We start from the raw sequence: 20,688 nt of genomic DNA, 5'->3' as shown, positions 1-20,688 counted from the left end.
GGATTACAACGTCTCCTTATTCCTCCCTATTTGAGGCACAACTTTGCAGCCTTTATGTCTGGCAATGGGGAGAGTTGTGTTTTATTTAAATATTAACCTTATACAACCCCTGCTTCGAAAAATATGAAAGCAAAATATTTTAAATATTAAAAAAAAGAATATGAGTCAGTAGGGAGCATAAGGCTCCAGCAGCATTCACATAAATATATACTACATGTGTATATAATTTTCTAGGGAAAAATGATACAGGATTATTCATTTTTTTCATTAATGCAGAAAAGGCCCTTACCTTGTGATAATTGTTCATCCTGTGAGTGATTACATTCAATACAAGCACACACACGGTCACTCAGAATGAAATCAATTCAGGAAATGAAAGGTTATTAATCAGAAAGTAGCCACCAATTTAGCTATAAACCGTCTCATGTTTAGCGTCTGTGCGTCCATCTGTGCCATTAACCCATGTTATGTAGAAACCATTTACATTCTGCAAACACAGAAAGCACCTCCCAAATTAAATCAGTGAAATTAATACTCATTTCTAATGTCAATGCTTTCAAAGTAAGTGGTGCTCTAAAGGGACACTTAAAATACTAAATTTAAATTGCACGGTACATTATAAGTCTTAAAATGCCAAAGGTTTGTCCGTTGTGCTAGATTTAAACGGTGGCCTATCTAATGTGTAGACGTTAGTATTTACATCGCAGTAGATATGTTGATGTCTAAATGTCCCAAAAACACAAGAGATGGTCCTTGAGCCAATTCAAAAATCAGGTGACTTCCTACAATTACTTAGGTGTCCATATAGACAATATATACTTCTCAGCTGGAAAACACACACTGAATACCTGTGCAACAGACGGCAGCAGACATTATACTTTTTAACGCGACTGAGACTGTATGGAGTAAGCAGCCAGATCGGGCTTGTGTTCTACCGGGTGATTCTGGAGAACATTATCAGAGATGGAATCACAGCATGGTTTGGCAGCTTAACAGTGCAGCTAAAAAGCAGTCTGGTGGCCACACACAAGACAGCTATGAGGATAATAGGCAGTAAAGAGTACAAGCATACAGAGCCTGTACGAGCAAGCTGTTCAAAAACAAGAATCTAAACCCTCTCTTTCCTAGATGTGAACTTCTGCCATCGGGAAGAAGATCCATGTGCAGAGATGTAACACCAACACTACGGTTATCGTTTATTCCTACGTGAGTGAATACACCAGCACTTTTGGCACTTTAATTTCTTACAGTTATTTCTGAGGATGTGGTATTGTCGGTGCTGTCATATGTGTCCTTTTGTGTCCTAGGATAGTTTGTTGATCACATGTTTATGTTGATTTAATTTTATGTGGATTTTAGCATGGATTTTTCTGTTACATGTTTATGTTGATTTTATTTTATGTTGATTTTAGCATTTTTTTCTGTTACGTGTTTATGTTGATTTTATTTTATGTGGATTTTAGCATTTTTTTCTGTTACATGTTTATGTTGTGAAGCAACAGATGCCTCAGACAAATTTCCCCTCGGGGACGATAAAGTGTATTCTATTCTAAATCTAGAAAGCTGCTCTGTAAAAGGCTACAGTAGTTTTTGGTCCAAGCCAGCCCTGCTGTTTCTGTAGAGTGTGCTCTGTTGAGATGTTATTACAATTGCTGGTTTTTCCTTTTCCACTCCAATGCAGCCTGATAAAGATGTCTCAACTGGACAGTCTGAGCCAGCTAGAAATAAACTCCGGCGATACCCTCGACACGAATAAGATGGGGCTGCACCAGTGACTTATTGCTGTTCTTCACAAAATACAGGCCTAACAGGTAATCTCAGAGACAATAGGCAAAGAGCTCTACTGCAGGACTGCTCAGCAATCTAAACCAAGCCAACCGTGGCGCATAGAAGTTTGACCTAAAGGCTTTGTTAGACTACGACTCCTTAGGAAGGAGAGTTCAAAAATGGGCATGAATCCAGGGTTGAGCAGAGATGAATATGGAACTGAAATCTGTTGTGAGGATGCAGGAATTTAAGATAAGCAGGCAGGGAAGATGGGGATTATGCTGCCTTCACGCCATGTCAGCAGAATATGAAGACCTTTAGAAAGTGCCCAATATTACAAATTGTTAGTGTTCATGCACTATTCTAACTTGGTTACTCCCATTACTAACCTTGTCACACTATAGATTCCGGGAAAATAAGCGTAAATTAGCTGTTGTGGGTGCCCGGACAGCCCAGTTGGTAGAGCAGGCCCCCATATATAGTTCCCTCCTCGACGCAGCTGGCCCGGGGTTCGACTCTGACTTGTGGCCCTTTGATGCATGTCATACTCCCCTCTCTCCCCTTTCATTACTAAGCTGTCCTGTCAAATAAAAACACCCAAAATAGTATCTTTACCTTAGCTATTTTGTGTTGTGTGCTATTTGTTTGTTGCAGTTCATTAACAACTGAAACAAGGTAGCGGGTTATTGCGCTAAATGCTAATGTCAGCAGGCTAATCACAACAACGATGCTAATATGCTGATATTTAGCAGTCTAATGTGTACCATGTTTACTATCACAGTTTAGCATGTTAGCACACTAAAATATAAAATGAACACAACCACAAAGTGCACCTGAAGTTGAACGGAACGTCACTAGTTTTTCTGTCATTTGGTCATAAACTAAAGCACCGGACAAATTAGTGTTAACCTGATGATGGAATACAGTTCTTATAAGTGGATGTCTGGATGTCTGTAACAAAGACTATTTCTATCTATTTAAACCCTGTCAAAACAATTCCCTCAAAACAACCTCATACTGGTGATGGAGGAAAAGTCAAGGGATCAATAAAGTTTTTATGATACATCCTCTGGGGACCATTGATGTCGGTGCAAAATTCCATGGCCGCTAACATGGCTAAACACAGGACTTGTCCTAACATTACAAAAGTCAATAAAGTAATCAAATGCAGCTCAACTTCTTTTAGTGTCAATTACAAATTTTATTAATAATTAATTGAATTGTCAGCAACGGTGGCTTTGCAGCCATTTTTGCCGTCAACAGTTTGTTGACAGTTAGTAGTGTTAGTAGATATTTGTGGAAAATATAAGATTTCAGTTCCGGACTGCACAGGAGTAACTTTGCCACCACAACGCTATAATGGAAAAACACAAAATAGGAATGTAAAGGAATGTGAAATTCAGCAGCTGTGACAGTAATGTTGTTTTGGGTTTTGATTTTTGTGATGTGGAAGATAAAGAAGAAGAAATCATGCATGACTAGGCAGAGAGATAGAGAGCGAGAGAGAGAGAGAGAGAGAGAGAGAGAGAGACTGTGTCATGTAAAGGGGATGGTACTAACCAGGACACACTGCTATGTTGCAGAGTTTGGTCTGACTCTCGGGCCGTCCACAAGCCACAGCCCCGCCTCCATTCACACACTTCCTGGTTCGCGTTCTGGAGCCCCGCCCACAGGTCACAGAGCACAGACTCCATGACGACCACTCCTCCCACAGCCCATGCACTGCAAACACCCACAAACACACGCACAACATGGGGATGAGGGATGAGGGAAGGGTTGGAGCATCGCATCACAGGCAAGAGGGTTAGAGAATGAGAGAAACATGAGATATTAAATGAGTCGGAGCACATTCCTTAAATAAAAAACATGATGGAGGTGACCTCCTGACCTCCACAGAACATTCCAGTTCCAATGAAAAAAGAAACACTGAGAATGAAGTTGCATTTACAAGGCGCTACATGGAAGAAAATGGAGGTTAGGAATGGACACTCTGGCAATTTGTTGTCATGCAGCTCGAGACATGAAAAGGAAATGAAAGTGGTACGTCTGCTTCTGACATTATTAGAACTGAAGGATCCAAAGACACTAAGCACATCAAAAATTCAAATACCAATTAAAGAATTAACAATTTTTCTCATCTCTTTTCCTTCTTTACTGTGCATCTTGGCCAATTTGGGCAACTGATGAAGATGAAATACATCAAAACAAAATAGATGAGTTGCACAGAAACTTTGCAGATAATGAACGTTGCATTAAGATCTAGTGATACTGCTTTACTAAAAGCTAGTTCATGCAGGAATGCATGCACTGTATGTCTATTTGATCTGTGTGTCAGCTATGTGACACTGGGAGATTGGGCCATGTAAGAGAAAAAAACAAAGTTAGAGAGAGCAGGATGGAGATTGCTGGTCCTGTGTTGAGCAAAGCTAAATAAATCATGGCAATAAATAATTAAGTCTACTCTGTGAAGGAAAGCTCAGAGGAGTAGAAGGCTGAGAGAGGGAAAGAAGATGATGCTGGTATTAAAAAGTAGATATATGGAGCGCTGGTAAACAGTAAGATATCCTTAAATTAAGGAACACGTGTTACCAGTGTCACTTTTTGGCTTCCTGTTCATTTTCATGAAATGCTTTTGCAAGTGAGCGCTATTGCGTAAAATGCAACTTGTGCAAACTGGTTAACAAAGTAAAAATTTACAGCGCACACAGAAAGTTCCGACATACATTGGTTGGTTGATTGGTTGTTAAAGGTGCGCTAAGCGATGTTGGGTGACGTTACTTCTTGTTGACGTTCAAAGTATTTTCAAACCAAACAAGACTAGCTTGCCCCTCCCTCCTTCCGTCCCCTCCCTTTTGTGCTTCTGGACACTAACCCCCCACCCCCGCTCCCAAATCCTTCTTGTTGATTATTGGCTGGAACACTGGTTCTGTATGCTCAATGGTGCAGGTGGGCACAGTTGTTTTTGTTGCCGTGTGTAGACCGTGGGCTGTCTACAAAGACTCCTTATTTTTTATACAGTGTGTTCTTGGGACAGGCAGCTCGTGTATAGTGAGAAGAGGTTTTTACAGCGGTTTCTCACTATACTATATTCTCACTATGCGAGCTAGCATTAGCTTCCTAATATAGTCAACATATCTGTGAGCATACTTGATTAGCATGCTGTTTAATAATATTTGCAGTTACATTTCCCTAATAAACACAAGTCACTTAAAGTTTAAAAGTTATGGCAATAACTAAGACTAAATAACCAAATAGTGTCAGCTAGGTTTGCATAATCTTCCTCAAAACTGCTTCAATACTACCAACTCTGAAATACATTTTTTATTGTGATGCTGCCGTTACTTCCTGTTAACTTGATCTATTTTCACAAGGCGGCTTTTTCACACAATACTAAAGTCATTACTAGCTTAGATCTTTCACAAGTTGTAATGGTGCAACCGAATTTGAATCTAGCAAGTAGTTACTCAGACTTTATGGATTTAGAAGTAACTGTTGCAACCCAATGCTGAACTTTAAATATAGTTGCCGTCGACACTCCTTTTGGTATGTGTGAGTCATGCTGTAGCCAACAACGAACAACCAGTACCAACTGTATTTCTTTCAAACACACTATTTCATGGTTCAAAGTGTTCCACAGTCTCCAAATCAAAGATTGTTAAGCTTTGAAATTGCATTTTTGTCCAACCCGCTGAGAAAGTTGCGTCTGTGGAGCAGTTGTTACGGATTTGAAAGGGGGTATTTTAATGCAGCATGATGGGCGATGTGGTGTCCTGCAGTATGTCAGGCAAAACATTTTGATATCAAACATGAAACAATTTACTTCCAAAATTTCTATATATACACTGTATATATATATAAAAAACTGGCATCAAAGTGCAAGCAGATGGGGGATAGCTCATCCCAGATTGCAAAGCCTTTTCAGGAGACAGAGGCAACAATAACAACATTAACAAATACACTTCTATTAGTTCTGTAATTTAGCATCTTTGTTCCTTCTAAAACATTACAAGACTGTTTGGAAGACATTACTTATTCATCCAAATCGAATCTTCATCTCTCAAAGCCAGTACAAGTGTATCTGAAGTCTGACTGTGCAAAGGCAATCAATGAGCCTATAAAATCAAGCAGCTTTGGGACTAAGACACATTAAAAGGAGGAAATATCAATTGGACATGGGGACAAGGGAGCAGATAAGCCCATTGAAAAGGAAAAAATATATATAAAAGTGATTCAAATACTGGGATTAGAACTTTATTACATCGCCTATTGGTGACCAGATAAATACTCCCCGTCGAGTGATATTTCCAGCCATAAACAGAGCAGCACAGGGCAGTTTTATCAAATGTTATATCGTACCAACAACAACTACATTACTATAATACAGTTCTCCTTTTAGTTCAACTGTTCAAGGGAGTTTATTGCCATCAGGGATACAGTTGCAGAGGGAGCTGGAAATGAGCATGTTTACAGCAGCAAGCATGGAAAAATAAATAAAGTAACAATCTAATCAGTGCTGATCTAACCACAAGGTGCCAGATCGGTGTCTTTTAACACCCAGTCCCAAAACTGAGTTCATGTACTCCAGGAATTCAGCTCTGTGTGAGGTAGATGGAAATTACATAGCTTAAAATGAGCAACAACAAAAAAAAAAAAAGATTTTTGATGCAAATTCAAGTAAGCTTAGATAAGAGAAGATACATTGTCCATGCTCACCCCCTTATTAAAACATATGCACACACACTTAGTAGAGCACACATTCACAGCTCCACAGAGAATAAGGCTATCAGAAACAGAAATACTTTATCGATCCCCGAAGGGAAAATCTGTGTTACAGTTGCAAGAAGTATATAAATACCAGAGAAGAAATATAAATCAAAAAAATATAAGAAGTGTCGATATGTACGGTAATGTGTAGTTAGGACGCATGAATTCGATACATGTCTTTAATAAAGTACATGCATTTAATTATATATAATTATATATAAAATATAGTAAATTTCCACGTAATTATGCATGCTGTATAAAGAAATCATCTTTAATTTCTCATGTCTAGCTTTTGCCAAAGCTTAGTCTGTAATAGGACACTTTCATCAAATTGATCCTAAGCATTACCGTCATTAGCAGCAATTTCATCTGGGGTCATGGCTGCATTATTTATAACTAAGTTTCATTTATTAGGGTGTGTGTGCGTCTGTGTAAGTTTGTATGTTTGCCATATGAACGACTCCGCCACAAGTCCACGAATGCATCCTTTCATGCACCTTCAGTCTCTGGCTTTAAATGATTACTGGAAATGGGATGCAGCAGCGTTTGACTACACACTGACCCAGACACGCTGTATTCATAATTCACCGTTGTTCCACTGCATGAAAATGTCACTGAATATATGGCAAATGAACAGTAGCTAAATAGATCAGAAGTAGGGGTACTACTTTACTTTGGAACGCAATGGAGCATGAACGCCTTACACTCCAGTGCATATATATATATATATATATATAAAAGTTAGAGAGTTAATTTGCCAGACCAATTACTGCCTAGTTTGCTTTGTCAAGAGGCAGACCATTACTTAAAATTGATTATCTGTATCGCCTTAACTTAAGAGTTTTACCCATGAAAAACGAGGAGGGAAAAAAAAGTCTATTTTCTGTTCATTGGCTTTCTGTCCAAGCTACTTTTCATTGATGTTCCCCAACTCGTGCAAACACACACAAACACGCATGCACAGCGCTGTGCCCCGAGACATATCCGCCCACACTCACACTAACAACATACTCAGACTCAAAGTTCTAACTTGTGCACAAACACAAATAAATAGTAAAGAGAGGAAACCAAAAAGTAAGCAGACTGTGTTCTCCCCAACTGTGCCCTGTTATGTTTGAGATTGCGAGTTAATGAATATGAAACAGAATAGGGGATGTTGGATTCCAAAATGTTTCACTTGCGGATCTTTTAGATAAATCAGGAAGTTGGCCGTCATGTTCTGAACATCAGGGTTGAAGAGGCACTGCTCATGCTTGTACAGTGTGCACAACCCGTCTATGTGTACTCCACTTTTCATTAATGGAGATTTTGATTTGAGATCAAGCCATCGGAAACCAGTACAGACACTGAGAGTGTTACATTAGCACGTAAGTGTTGCTTTTCTAGTATTTGAGGAAGTTAGTGTAAGTTCAAAACGCTGTGGTCCTGATTTGTGTGTGTGTGTTTGTGAGTTTGTCTGTCTCTGTGTACTGTACTATGTTGGTAATGACTCCCCATCGGACCATAGGGAAGCAGTGAATCCAGCAGCAAAGAGATCAACAAATCAAACAAACATGTGGATTCTACCCTTAATTAAGTCAAAGTAAAAGAAAAAAAAGATAATTATTTTAAAAGTCAACCACATCAAGTTCATTAAACACGGTTATGTATCTCTGCTACCACCCCAACATTCTAAGTCTACTTGAATTTGGTGTGATCCCATTCAGGCAATCCCAGGAGTGCCCCTACACCCCTCCAGAACCACATCGGGAAACATCAGAGGAAGAAAAAATGAAATAATAAACGGAACATAACACAGCAACCAATATCCCATCAAAGGAGCGGCTGAGGATATTAATATCGACACTGAATGGAAAATGAGGCACTTAGACATACAAATCGCGTTGGCACATTTGCATAAAAACAAGATTAGCATATGCACCGACAGGGAAGGAAAATGTTCCTCTCGTTACTTGCTTTTTCTTTTTTTTAGGGAAGATACGTCAGTAAACACTGACTGACTCCTAACTCACCTCATATGGGGGCTAAAAATGTACACAATGACATTGTATTACATTTTAACTCAAATTAAACCTCAATAACAACACAGTATTCATACCGTACATCCTGTGTGTGCAAAGATAACTTTAATTGAAACATATTCAAACACTCGAGGAACGTACAGATTTATGCGGCACACGTGGAAATGAATGAGCACCTACTAAGGTTTAAGTCCACCACACAAGAAGGTCAAGACTTCCTGGACTGCCTATCCATTTTTATTCACGTATATGTGCGCATATGTGCCTAGCAAATCAGGACGATCCAATTTGACCCTGTGTTCCTCATCTATTAACTCCTAAGCAGCTAGTAGAAAGGGCTTGTCCAATGATGGGCTTCTATAACCTTAGTGGCTAAGGACCAATGACTACACCCCAAGGTGTGACAGTGGGGTGTAGAGGCCACACTTTCACTTTAAGTTATCTGTCCCCAGAGACGTTATCGCTCCTGACTTTTCATTTAATAGCCTGCCATCCAACACATCACTGTCATATTAGAATGGCTGTGCATGAATTTTCCTGTGATGCACTCTCTTAGGAATCACTGGGATCAGAGAGGTCATCTTAGAGACTTCCCCACTGTCAGCCAACCAGAATGGAGGGCTTTCTTCCTCTTTGGCAGGCAGGGACAAGGTAGACGTTTTTTTTATTGTTGTTCCTAAGACAGACCCACGGTCAGTCACCAACTGCTGCCCCAGAAAGCTGGTGGAGTACACAATCTGACATTATATCTGGCTAAGACTTGATATTCTTGATTCTTCTGAGTTGCCAAATACTCTCTTCTGTTACAGTGGACCACTACAAAGATCCATTGTGTCCTTTTGTCCTGATAGTGATCTAGCTAAACATGTCGATTCGACTGTGGTTTTGGCTTGACTCATGTAGGTAAAGAAACCCAGTGATGAAGTTGTTCATCTACTTTGCAAGCTCCACCCCAGATGCATTTCCATATGTCACAATGTCTTTCCTGATGCAAACTTTGACAGGACAAATGTCGAAGGCAAGATTTTCCACAATGTCCATGCTGTTGGTCCGTAGGGACATTTCTTCCTCCTGTCCCGCTTAAAAAAAAATGCAAGTGGACAGGCAACATATTGTGAAGCTAGCAGATAACTTGACCGTCGGCATTCTGGTGAAGACTATAATACCGGAGCCTTGAGCTTAATGTAATGTTAAACTCCTATAACACTGTCGGGCTCACAATGGAAAGTTATTGAAAAGATAAAAATTTAAAAACAATGATACAGCAGAACGAGAGATATTGTCTTTTACATTCCATGCATTCTTGTACCCAGAGGGCAACTAAATTGGGTGTGTTTTCAGGTGTGTTGTGCTAGTAGTGGCTAACGTAGCCTCGAGCAGCTAGCGCCAAACAGAAAGAAGAAGCGTGATACAGAGGTGTCAACACCTCCAACCAACGCTGCCTCATGCGCCACCACAACTAATCTGACTTCACACAGCATAACACACATATGCAGTAGTCATATGCAAGTTCCCCATCAACAGGTCCTTCCACACACTCCCAAACTTCCTCAAGTATGGTAATAAAACAAAACAATAGCTTTACTACCTTCTGCAGGTGAAAGATTGCTAATATGGTGGGTTCGCTACAGCATTAGATGATGCTTCAACTGCGTTTTACTGTGCAACCCCTATTTTTGTCATCCTCTGGTTGGGGACTGAGCAGAAGTAGTGAATTAGAGAATGGACAGAGGCTAGGCAGGAGGGAGCCGGAGCCATATGGGATTTCAATTCAATTGCAATCAGAACAACCAATCAAATCAGAGCAGGACAGGCAGTACTTCACAATTTCATCTAGTAGAGACCTACATTGCCAATCAAACCAGCAGAACTCACATTATTCAGGATGAGCGCTACACAAAGTTCCCTCAGTGACTTCATCTGGCTTGATTGTGTTGTGTGTTGCGGAGGAAAAATGGATGAGGTGCCCTTCATTTTGCTCCTGCCTTTTTGTTGCAAGCAGATAGGCTTGAATACACTCACCGTGATTGGCAGAACATGTATGCATAGGAAAATGTTATTTGATTAGTTGAATATATTTTGGAGCTGCCAGTGCATCTAAAACGAAAAATGAATTTCTCTGAAGTCAATAGAAATCTGTGAACGTCGTAGTAAAGTAGTTTATTTGTAGTTATCACCAACACAAATTCAATATAAATTCAACAATTCCACTGTTTGTTTGTTGTTAGTTTAGTTTTCATTGTAAATTGTAATAACTTTGTCTGCTTATTACGCTCTGTTAGAGGATTTCTTTTTAATTTACTACACTAAACTAGCTGTGTAGACATGAGTAGACATTGATATACAGTAGATAGAGACAAGACAAGGGAAATTACAACAATGCTATCCAAAGGGAGAAGTATGAAGTCCTGAGCTCTGGCAGGTCTAATTGACTTGCTGACATCGAGCTAAGGTCTCACGTCTCTCTCCCTCTCCCTCTCCCTGAGCTGGCCAGTAGTGTGAATTGAAATGACAAAATGACATTCTCATTCTGTAGCTTCTTTCCTGCTGCACCATGGTTAAATATATTTTTGGCAGAGCAGATCCCATGTGATGTGTGTGATTGTGTGATTGTGTGTGTGTGTGTGTGTGTGTGATTGTGTGTGTGTGTGTGCGCGCGTGTGTGTGTGTGCGTGTGTGGGTGCATACCGCCTACCTTCCTCAAAAGTGATGGAGTTTCCCACTGTCATTATTTTCTTCAGTTTTACAGCTTTCTTAACACATTGTAAATAGACGAGTAGATGCTGTAGTGCTCAGTGAGGTTCTAAGCAGAGAGCTTATTTTCTAAAGCTGTATTTAGTAAATTTTACCATGTACAAAAAAAACTAAAACAAAACCAAGGCCTACAGCATATTCACATATGTATTTGGCCATCATTTTTGCAACACGGCTGAACATATTTCATTTATTATCTCAACTTTTAATCCATACTTAGTGTCACAAAGGCTGGGAGCATATCCCAGCCTGCCATATGGACAGGAAGACATCCTGGAGATGTTAACAGTCCATCACAGATTTTAAAAAAAAAGCATCCAAAGTCATCATCCGTCCCACTTGCTTGTCTGCAATGCGAATCACATCACATAAACTCCACATACAGTAAATGAAGCTTAAACCCTCACCATTCTTGCTGTAAGAAAACAGTTAGGTGTCGAAAGTCAGCCGATGGAGAATTCGGTAAACATACCTGAGCCTGTGATCCCAGGTTCACCCGGACAGGATGCCGTGTTGTTGCACATCCGCGTTTCCCGCAGGGCTCCGCTGCACAGCGTCCCATAGGGAGAAGAAACGCATGAACGCGTCCTCACTTGCCAGCCTTGACCACAAGTGAGAGAACACACACTCCACTGTGACCACTCCTCTGCCGCAGGGTCACCTGAAGAGCAAGACGGAGGTGGACAAAGACAAGGTAATTCTCAAGGATTCCCCTTTCCTGTTTCTACGACTCAGACGGATCACAAACGTTCGAGAGGAAGGGAGTTTTTTGTTTCAGCGTGATCGTGAGGTTTCTGGCCCCGGAGCTCAGAGCAAATTTACCCAACTGCAGGCTTTAAAATGTTAATGTGCCTGTTGTCTCATAATAATAAAGATATTCAACTGTTTATACTGTGTAATTGCAATAAATGCAGTGCTGTATATTGCATATGTATATTACTCAGAAGACTCATATAGTCAAAAGCCACAACAAAAGAGTTAAAGGAACTTTCAGTGGCGATGACGAGAGAGAAGTACTTCCAATTCACCCAGAACCGGAAGCATCAAACACATTTGTTTGTGTTATTGATTCCTTTCTTTGCTTTTTATTTACTGAAATAAAATGAAAATTCCCTTGGATGACTGTGACACCATTGCAATATTACTACAATAAAAAAAACAACACAAAAACAAAATTGCAATCCATACAAATATCAAGAGAAAACCTGGGACTATGACAAATGATGAGGCGGCTTTGTGGTTACAATAACCAAAGAGTCCCCACAAAAGTCTGTACTTACAGGAGCTAAATTGTTTAGTTTTCCCCCCTGGATAGAAGTTAAGGCAGCCCGAGATCTATGGTAAAGTTTCACAGTGTATAATTTTGACATTCCTGCATGCAATGCAGGTATAGACTGGGTATTTGCATATGTCATTAACTGATTTAAGTTTCTTAATTTGTAAAACCCCTTGATTGAATATTCATAAGGACAATTTTCCAAGAGATCTTTGAGTTAGCGATTCAACGATATTAAAACCCATGGAAGGAGGGTAACACGTATGATCCCAAAGCTAAAATGGATTTAAACCAAAAGGATGGCTTTACTGTAGATGGTAACATGGTGGCATAGATTGGATGTTCACACATCTTTGTAGGGGATTTTGAGTTCTCCAGGCAGCTGTGGAGAGACTCCCATTGTTCCCTCCGAGTCACACCCTTGAAAGCAAAAAAGCCAAGTGTGAAGTCATCCCGCGTCGCTCTTTCTAAATTGTTTATGAGCGCCGTGTCCTTTGATGGAGGCGTCTTCACATGACAAAGACGCAAATCAAATTAATTGCATGTCCGTTAATCGCATTACATCTTCATTAACATGCCGTGAGTCAGGGCTTAAGCTCATCACACATGCCTGGAGGAGTCTAAGAATGGGGGGGGGGATAGAGTTTAAAAGGACAAGTCAGGGGTTTCCCTCATGGTGGGGACTCTCTCCTCCACACAGTGGTAGCTGATTATGGTACTGATGTGGTTGTGGAATGTGAGCGTGTGTGAGTGTGTGTGCGCGCGCGCATAAGTGTGCATATGTGCACAAATTAGTATATGACCTATTCTATTGTTGTTGAAGCAGCCACTATGTAATGTCATGTATGTATGATGCAGACTCCCATGCATATATACTGTAAATGTGACATCCTGAAAATGTATCATGTCATGTCATGAATAAATCCTTCTTTTTTTAAATCCTAGTAATTATATAAGATTTTAAAGTCATACACATGCTCATACTGAACATATTCGCACATGTGAATGGTGGATCATGTGGTAGCTGCCCGGGAGTTCAGCCATGCTTCAGAAGGTAAATGTATAATCATCCCTTTAATTTTAGTTACAAATACAGCTTGGTAAAAGTCAAGTTGGCTTCTTTTATTCCAGGCTGCGAACTCCTGCACACATCACATTACTCACCAGTTTGTGCCTGAAACACACCTGGCTGGTCCGCTGACCGAGGTCTCTGGGTCTTCACCTTCAGATCGTCATCATCATATGGGTCTGAAATAGACAGAGATTTTACTTGCATTTCCCTTTTCTTTTCTTTTTTTCATGTCTTGAATTGCACAGTGAAATCCAATGAGAGGCTGAATGTGTAAGATTATAAATACTGGTGTGTAGATGTCTCTAGTTGGTTTACTACATGCATTTGTGCCATGGCATACAGAAGGTTGGTTTTAAAGCTGTAGTAAATGAGTGCTCATCAGTGTCCACGTTGTACATTCAGAGAAGTCAAAAAAGGCAATTTGTTTAGCACATCCAAAGCAAGACTCTGGCAAAACAAAAATACCAACGCCTACATGTCGTTGGCTTGCTCTTTGCTGCAGAATATTTAAAGAACAGGCTGATCCATTTCAGCACACTTCGTGCAGAAACATAACATAATGTCAAGTCTGCAGTATCAGAAAATCGTGAGGAAGTATATTCCAACTCCCTTATTTGCTTTGAGGCAAAACATGAAAATTTACAGATTGAAATGCTATGTGAATTAAGTGAGCAAAAATAAGAACACTTTCAAAAAAAAACTTTGGGGTTTGGTTATGACACTATAAATATTAAAAACATGCAGCTACACTGGAGAAAAGACTGGATCTGATTTATCAGAGGGCTGATTTGAAGTGGAACACCTCGCATAAATGGTGAGAATTTGTGGAAACAGAACGATTGCCTAGGGAGAAAGTATGTCGAAAATAAATCATGCAACATATCTAAGCCGGTTTTATCTCTGTTGGTACAAACATACGGAGGCATGAGCACAGTCTGTTCTGATCGATGCAAATGGATTTGTAGGCTTAGTTCCAGCAACACAAGACTTAATCAAGTCCCTCGACGGGGGAAACAATCCTTGATTTAGCAGATCTTTTTCACTTGGGTACTTCTTGCCCATGGGAGTTTTTGCAGTGTTTTTTTGCAAAGAAGCTGAGACACACAGGGTATCTTAGGTAGACTAACCATTGTGAATGTGTGTGTGTGTGTGTGTGTGTGTGTGTGTGTGTGTGTGTGTGTGTGTGTGTGTGTGTGTGTGTGTGTGTGTGTGTGTGTGTGTGTGTGTGTGTGTGTGCTACTCTATTAGAGAGCGCAGAAGTGATTGACACTGAAATTTCCTTGCTCTAGCTTTGTCAAGGAGTTGACCTGAGGAAGTATGGAAGGCCGTTTTATTCAATATTAAATAAATAAATACATGAATAAATAAATATGACTTTGAAATACATCATGAAATAAAAAAACTAGGCAATAAATACATAATTACGTCATGTAAATATTCACATAAAATGAATCTGTTATATATTAAAAGGTTTCACTTCTAATACTTGTAAGGTACTTTTATTTCATAAGTTTATTTATTTCAAGAGACTTTTATTTCATAAATCCACATTTGTTTATTTCCGTGAACTTTTATTTCCTAAGGGCAAATGTATTTATTTTCCTCTCTATATATATTTCCAATTCTTATATGCAAAAAGGGTGGCTTGGCTATCTCTCCCATTCAGAACAGAACCATGGGTAAAAACGACTGACGGCTCGTGGGGCTCTACTCAGCGCACAGTCACCTATTCTGGGGCAAGTGAACCACCAACTAGCGCTGACCTGATGGGGCAACACTCCAGGCAGTGACTGTGCCCTGCACCCAGCACACAGTCACCTATTCTGGGGCAAGTGAACCACCAACTAGCGCTGACCTGATGGAGCAATACGCCAGGCAGTGACTGTGCCCTGCACCCAGCACACAGTCACCTATTCTGGGGCAGAATAGGTGAATAGAATAACTCTTAGAGCGGTCGTCTGCCCGCTAGCTCACTTAACAATGCCTCGGCTAATGTGTGCCACGTCCACTGATCCGACCTCTCAATAATTCAAAAAATTCCCTTTGGAACAAAAAGTATAACCTTTTAATGTATTTATTTAACTAACTTAATCATTTTTATATGAATATTTACATTTATTTCATATATACTGGATGTACTGTAAAGTATTGCCTCATTCATTTATTTCATGATGTATTTCAAAGGCTTATTTATTTATGTATTCATGAATTTATTCATTTAATACTGAATTAAATGGCATTCCATAAGGAAGAACAAACACATGAATGCATGGCACATCCTTCTGTGCATCCCCATACACACACATAGACAGACAAGCCTGTGAATCAGGCTGAGAGTCTGTGTTGATTGCTCAAACGCCCATTCCAACTAGCCCTCTAATTTGGTCTTTTACTGAAACAACTCTTTGTGAAGGAAAAAAACACAGTTTTTGTGTCCTCTAGCTCTTCTATTCATGCTGTCTGACTCTCCCTCCCATTTCCTTGTTTTGTGCACTGTTCTTAGTAAGACCACTTGTGCTTAAAGGCCAAAGTAAAATATATAATTACAGGAACAATGTAATCATTTTGTTTGTGTGCTCCAGAAAATGTTGGTAGCTGCAGCCGGCTACAGAGGTAAAGGAATGATTCTTGTGCGCGTGTTGAATTTAGCGCTCTGAAAGTATTTTAGAAGACAAAGAGATCGCCTCAGTGCTTAAAAAGACAGAATATTGTTTTTTTAAGTAAGGGTTTTAACTTTTAAAGCAATATCTTACACCAAAATTAAACCTTGTGCCAAGATATCTTACTCCTACAGTAGATATTTGTGGCTTGCATTTCCACAGTCCCTCACTAGAGACAATAATACTACCCCCCCGCTATCTGGTCAACATTCATACAACAGAGAATGGCACAAACAAAACTTGTGTTTAATTTGCAAAGACGAACTTTTCACCTACCCTACTGCTTTTCCCGTCCAGCTCCTTAATAATCCAGTCAATTAGAGCAATAGGATTAATTATTGACTGCTAAACCCTCCACCGGACAGCGATTATCCATTCATTGCTAAGCAACCGTAACTAGCCACATAGGGTCTGTTGACGTGGAATATGTCCCCATGTGGAAACTGCATGCATAATAAGAGCAAAACTTGATATTTCAGACGTTTGGACGGTGGCTTTTTTAAACTGTTTTTCTGCTCTAACATAAACTGCAAATGATGGCATGCCCAACTAGCTTGATCTGCAGTTAACCTATATTTTAACATTATGTATGTAGCTATCATGTGCATACATTTAAAAGCCCTTTATAGAGTTATTATTGTAAATCAAATTGGCTTGAAATGATAAAACGTCAGCTGGAGGGGGAATTTTCAAACAGTTCACACAGTTTAAGCGTTAACATTAGAATGAACAAACGTTGGCTTGCTACGGCTGATAAAATCTGATTGTGCCTGTCATCATTTCAGCGGATAAATGCCACAGTTGTGGGCTGACATGGACAGCTTTTGTTTATGTCTGTGTGAAGTTGAAGACCAGTTGTTTGAAGGGCATAGCAACAGTAATTAAGGAAGGACGGAGTTTAGCCACAAAGCTAGCAATAGAGCCCATGTTCTTAGCAAAGCATGTGCTGCTAATATTTCCACCCCACTGATCTACTAAAGTATGTTTGGTAGGTTTAAGGTCTGACCGCCTGCTGGAAAGATTCAGGACTCATGATGTTGGAAAATAAATGGCACACATGGTACCACAAACTTCAGCAAGATAAGTTCCGGAATTTCACTTTAAACAATTCAAAAAATAAATGTAATTGTTTTAAAAGTGACAGAGGAAGTGGCACTCTCTATCAGGGAGTTGCTGAATCATTTTCTGGCAGAATTGGGTCCAAATGAAGCCCCGTGTGTGGGTGTAAAACCTGCACCTCGGTGCTTATGAGACCCTGAGGTCAGTGAAGCAGGAGTAATGTCTCACATTAAATGACCAGTCTCTCTCTCTCTCTCTCTCTCTCCCACTCTCTATCTCTCCCCAGGCGGACTACGGACACAGGTTTGGAGTCCGGCACAATCAAACGTTAAGATCAATATGGATAAACCTCCTGAGAGTACTGACCTTTACAAACCTCACAATATAGTTTAATGTCCTGGACCGCACTTTAATCGACACATCATATCACACTTCATCAAACGCCCTCACTTATCCTTACTTTTTCTACCCATTTCATCTCCAGGGGAACCTATTTTCTATCTATAGCTGGCAGTATCACTTTCAATTGTGAGCAGGGTCGATAAGCCGTGTGACTGGTCGGGAACAGAGGTGGATTTTTATGTTATTTTACTTGTAGTAGTGCTGATGTTTGAGTGTCCTCTGACAGAAATGTCAGTGAAGTGAAAACCCCGTTTTAGAGCCTGGGCAAATCAACAGATCACCTGTGCAAGAAAAATATAACATGATGTAAATCCAGTACAGATTTGAGTCGCGCATGCGTCAAGTAGCATACAAGATGCTAACGAGAGAAAAAAAATACAGAAAAAAAATGGACCTTCTTAAAGAAGTTTGTTCACTGCTGGCTACAAGTAAGCATCAAACACAACAAAGGTTGTCAGTTGAATGGCGTTTTGAGCGTTAGCAATCAAACAATCATAGGTAGCTGAATCACTTTTGAAATGACTGTTAGCTTAGCTACAAGCTAGCAGTCAAACAAAACAAAGGCTGTCACGTTTTAAGCTAACTTTAAAAATCAAACAACTATGGATATCATGGCAATCTAATCAAAAACAATGTAATGGAGTGGGTGGCATGTTAAGAGTTACTAGTTATGTGTAATACTATGTTTCCAGATGTTTGTTTGGTTAGTGAGACAATGATGAAACAGAGTTAAACTACTGGGATTTTTCAGTAAACATTCTGTTAAAGCCACCTATGCAAGTCGATCTATGACGATGATTTGTTTGAGTGTTTTCTGCTAGTCTGGCAGCAGGATTTAGCCTACATAGGGATGTCTAAGGGCACATCTAATAGTTTTCTAATTTCGGTGTTGGGTACCACCTGGGTGTTGTCCACTAATAAATTGTCAGTGATGCCATTACCTTGGGGTGGCAGTAGCTCAGTCCATAGGGAGTTGGGTTGGGAACCGGAGGGTCACTGGTTCAATCCCCGTATGGACCCAAAAAGTTGGGAGCGTGGATTGGTGGCTGGAGAGATGCCAGTTCACATCCTGGGCACTGCCAGGTGCCCTTGAGCAAGGCACCGTACCCCCCCCGACCGCTCAGGGCGCTGGTTCAGCTGGCAGCCCACTCACTCTGACATCTCTCCATGTATAGTGCATGTATAGGTCCTGAGCATGTGTGTGTATTTCAGGCCTGTGTGTGAGTACTAACAAAAGTGTGTACACAGAGTGTAGTGCAGTAATTTCCCCATTGGGGACTAATAAACAAATTATCTTATCTTATCTTATCTACCTCTCCCTATAGCATACATTATTTGGCTGCTGTGGCTCAATGGTATAGCGGTTGCCTGCCAATTGGAAAGTTGGTGGCTCAATCCCAGACCTTGTAGTCCAATGTCAAAGTGTCCTTGGGCATGACGCTGAACCCTGAGTTGCCCCCGATGCTGAGCATCGGAGTGTAAATGTGTGTGTGTGTTTATCGGATGAGCAGGTGGCACCTTGTAAGGCAACCTCGGCCACAGTGTATGAATGTCTGTGAATAGTGAATGGTTCCTGTATGATTTAAAAGCGCTTTGAGTAGTCATTAAGACTAGAAAGCGCTATATAAATACAGCACATTTACAGTACATAAAGTGACCATCTGAATGCCTTATTATTGTATTTAGTGATAGAGGGATTTTATCGGCCGGCCAATATAACGTGCCGATATTGGCGTTTTTTTACGTGTATTGGCATCGTGTTGCCGATACACATGTTATCTGTGTTGCTGAAGACGCTGCAGTTCACGGGCAAACCGGGCACTGCCCCTCCACCGCTAGCACCATGGCAGTCTTAAATTACAAATCAAGCACTTTATTTCAATGGCTACTTTTCAGGTTTATTGTTTTCTTAAGTGATTTAAATTATTGTTAGAGTATATCTGTCTTATAATGTTTCAACAAGCAATGTATCATCAAGGCTGCGTTGTAGATGTTAATGAAAGCCTTTTACCCTTGTACAGTTAACCTTATGCAGTGCACCCATTCACATGATGCACATTGCACACAAAATGTGGGTGATATGAATGTAAGATGATTGCAGAAGTGACACTAATCTGTGTTTTTGTTTATTATTTTTGAAGAAATGGCAGCGCAGATTCTGAAAACTAAGCAGGGTTTACATTTTACCGATGTGAATTGAGGGAGAAAAAGCAGTATCGGCTCCAAATGTCGGCAGCACGTATCGTCATCTGCATCAAAGAATCCATATTGGTTAATGCCTAAACACTATTCCGTTTCAAAATTACAGTAAACAAGTGTCCACTCATGTTAAAGGTAATCGTTTAAAAATGCAAGTAGAAAGTCATTACAATCTGTCAAACTGCTTATTAATTCCACATATTGTAAGATTGACTGTTTATTCGAGGATAACTACTTGATTTGTTTGCCTGGTTGGAACCCAACTGCTAAGAATAAAGCAATGGTTCTCAAAAAGGACATTTTCTCTATTTCTTCCCAACAAATAGTTGACAAAAGTATGTAGAAGCCCGCTGAGCATCACATTTCCCTCTGCAGGGAGAGGCTTTATGGGCTTCCTCAACTTAAGGCAAAGAGCGGTGGGATACCCACCATAAACACATATATTGAACATCTAAATACACACATTAGCAGTGACACCAAAAGCTCAAATATACCTTGATGTGGCATACACACGTTGAGACACACACACACACACACACACACACAATAGGAAGTAAATATGGCTAATAAATAAACGTCATGCAGTAAAGCAGTTTTGAGCCTGTACAAAGCATCATACTGGGGAATGGGGATTGGGGCAGAGCCAGTTAGAGCCACAGGCTCCTTTGTCAGACTGAGCCGGGATTTAAGCCTGCTGAGAACACTGTGTGTGTG

At 40.2% G+C, this 20,688-nt stretch overlaps 1 protein-coding gene across 15 annotated transcripts in view; it reads right to left on the bottom strand.

The window, feature by feature from the left end:
* Positions 1 to 20,688, bottom strand: part of adgrb2 (adhesion G protein-coupled receptor B2) — a 215,220-nt gene that overhangs the window by 94,198 nt on the left and 100,334 nt on the right. For 12 of the 15 annotated variants that reach the window (XR_004659264.1, XM_034891466.1, XM_034891459.1 and 9 more), the window contains exons 3-5: positions 13,747 to 13,830; positions 11,779 to 11,967; positions 3,328 to 3,489 (exon numbers count right to left, since the gene is read on the bottom strand). Coding sequence is in view for 14 of the 15 variants with exons in the window: in XM_034891466.1 (XP_034747357.1) it covers positions 3,328 to 3,489; positions 11,779 to 11,967; positions 13,747 to 13,830 (435 nt within the window). In the remaining variant the exon portion in view is untranslated. The remainder of the gene's footprint in view (positions 1 to 3,327; positions 3,490 to 11,778; positions 11,968 to 13,746; positions 13,831 to 20,688) is intronic. The other 3 variants (XM_034891462.1, XM_034891469.1, XM_034891470.1) reach the window with 3 other exon arrangements.

Source organism: Etheostoma cragini, chromosome 14 (genome assembly GCF_013103735.1).
Source record: "Etheostoma cragini isolate CJK2018 chromosome 14, CSU_Ecrag_1.0, whole genome shotgun sequence".
Classification (NCBI taxonomy): domain Eukaryota; kingdom Metazoa; phylum Chordata; class Actinopteri; order Perciformes; family Percidae; genus Etheostoma; species Etheostoma cragini.
The sequence above is the reverse complement of the archived record's forward strand: the minus strand, read 5'-3'. Positions and strand labels throughout refer to the sequence as shown.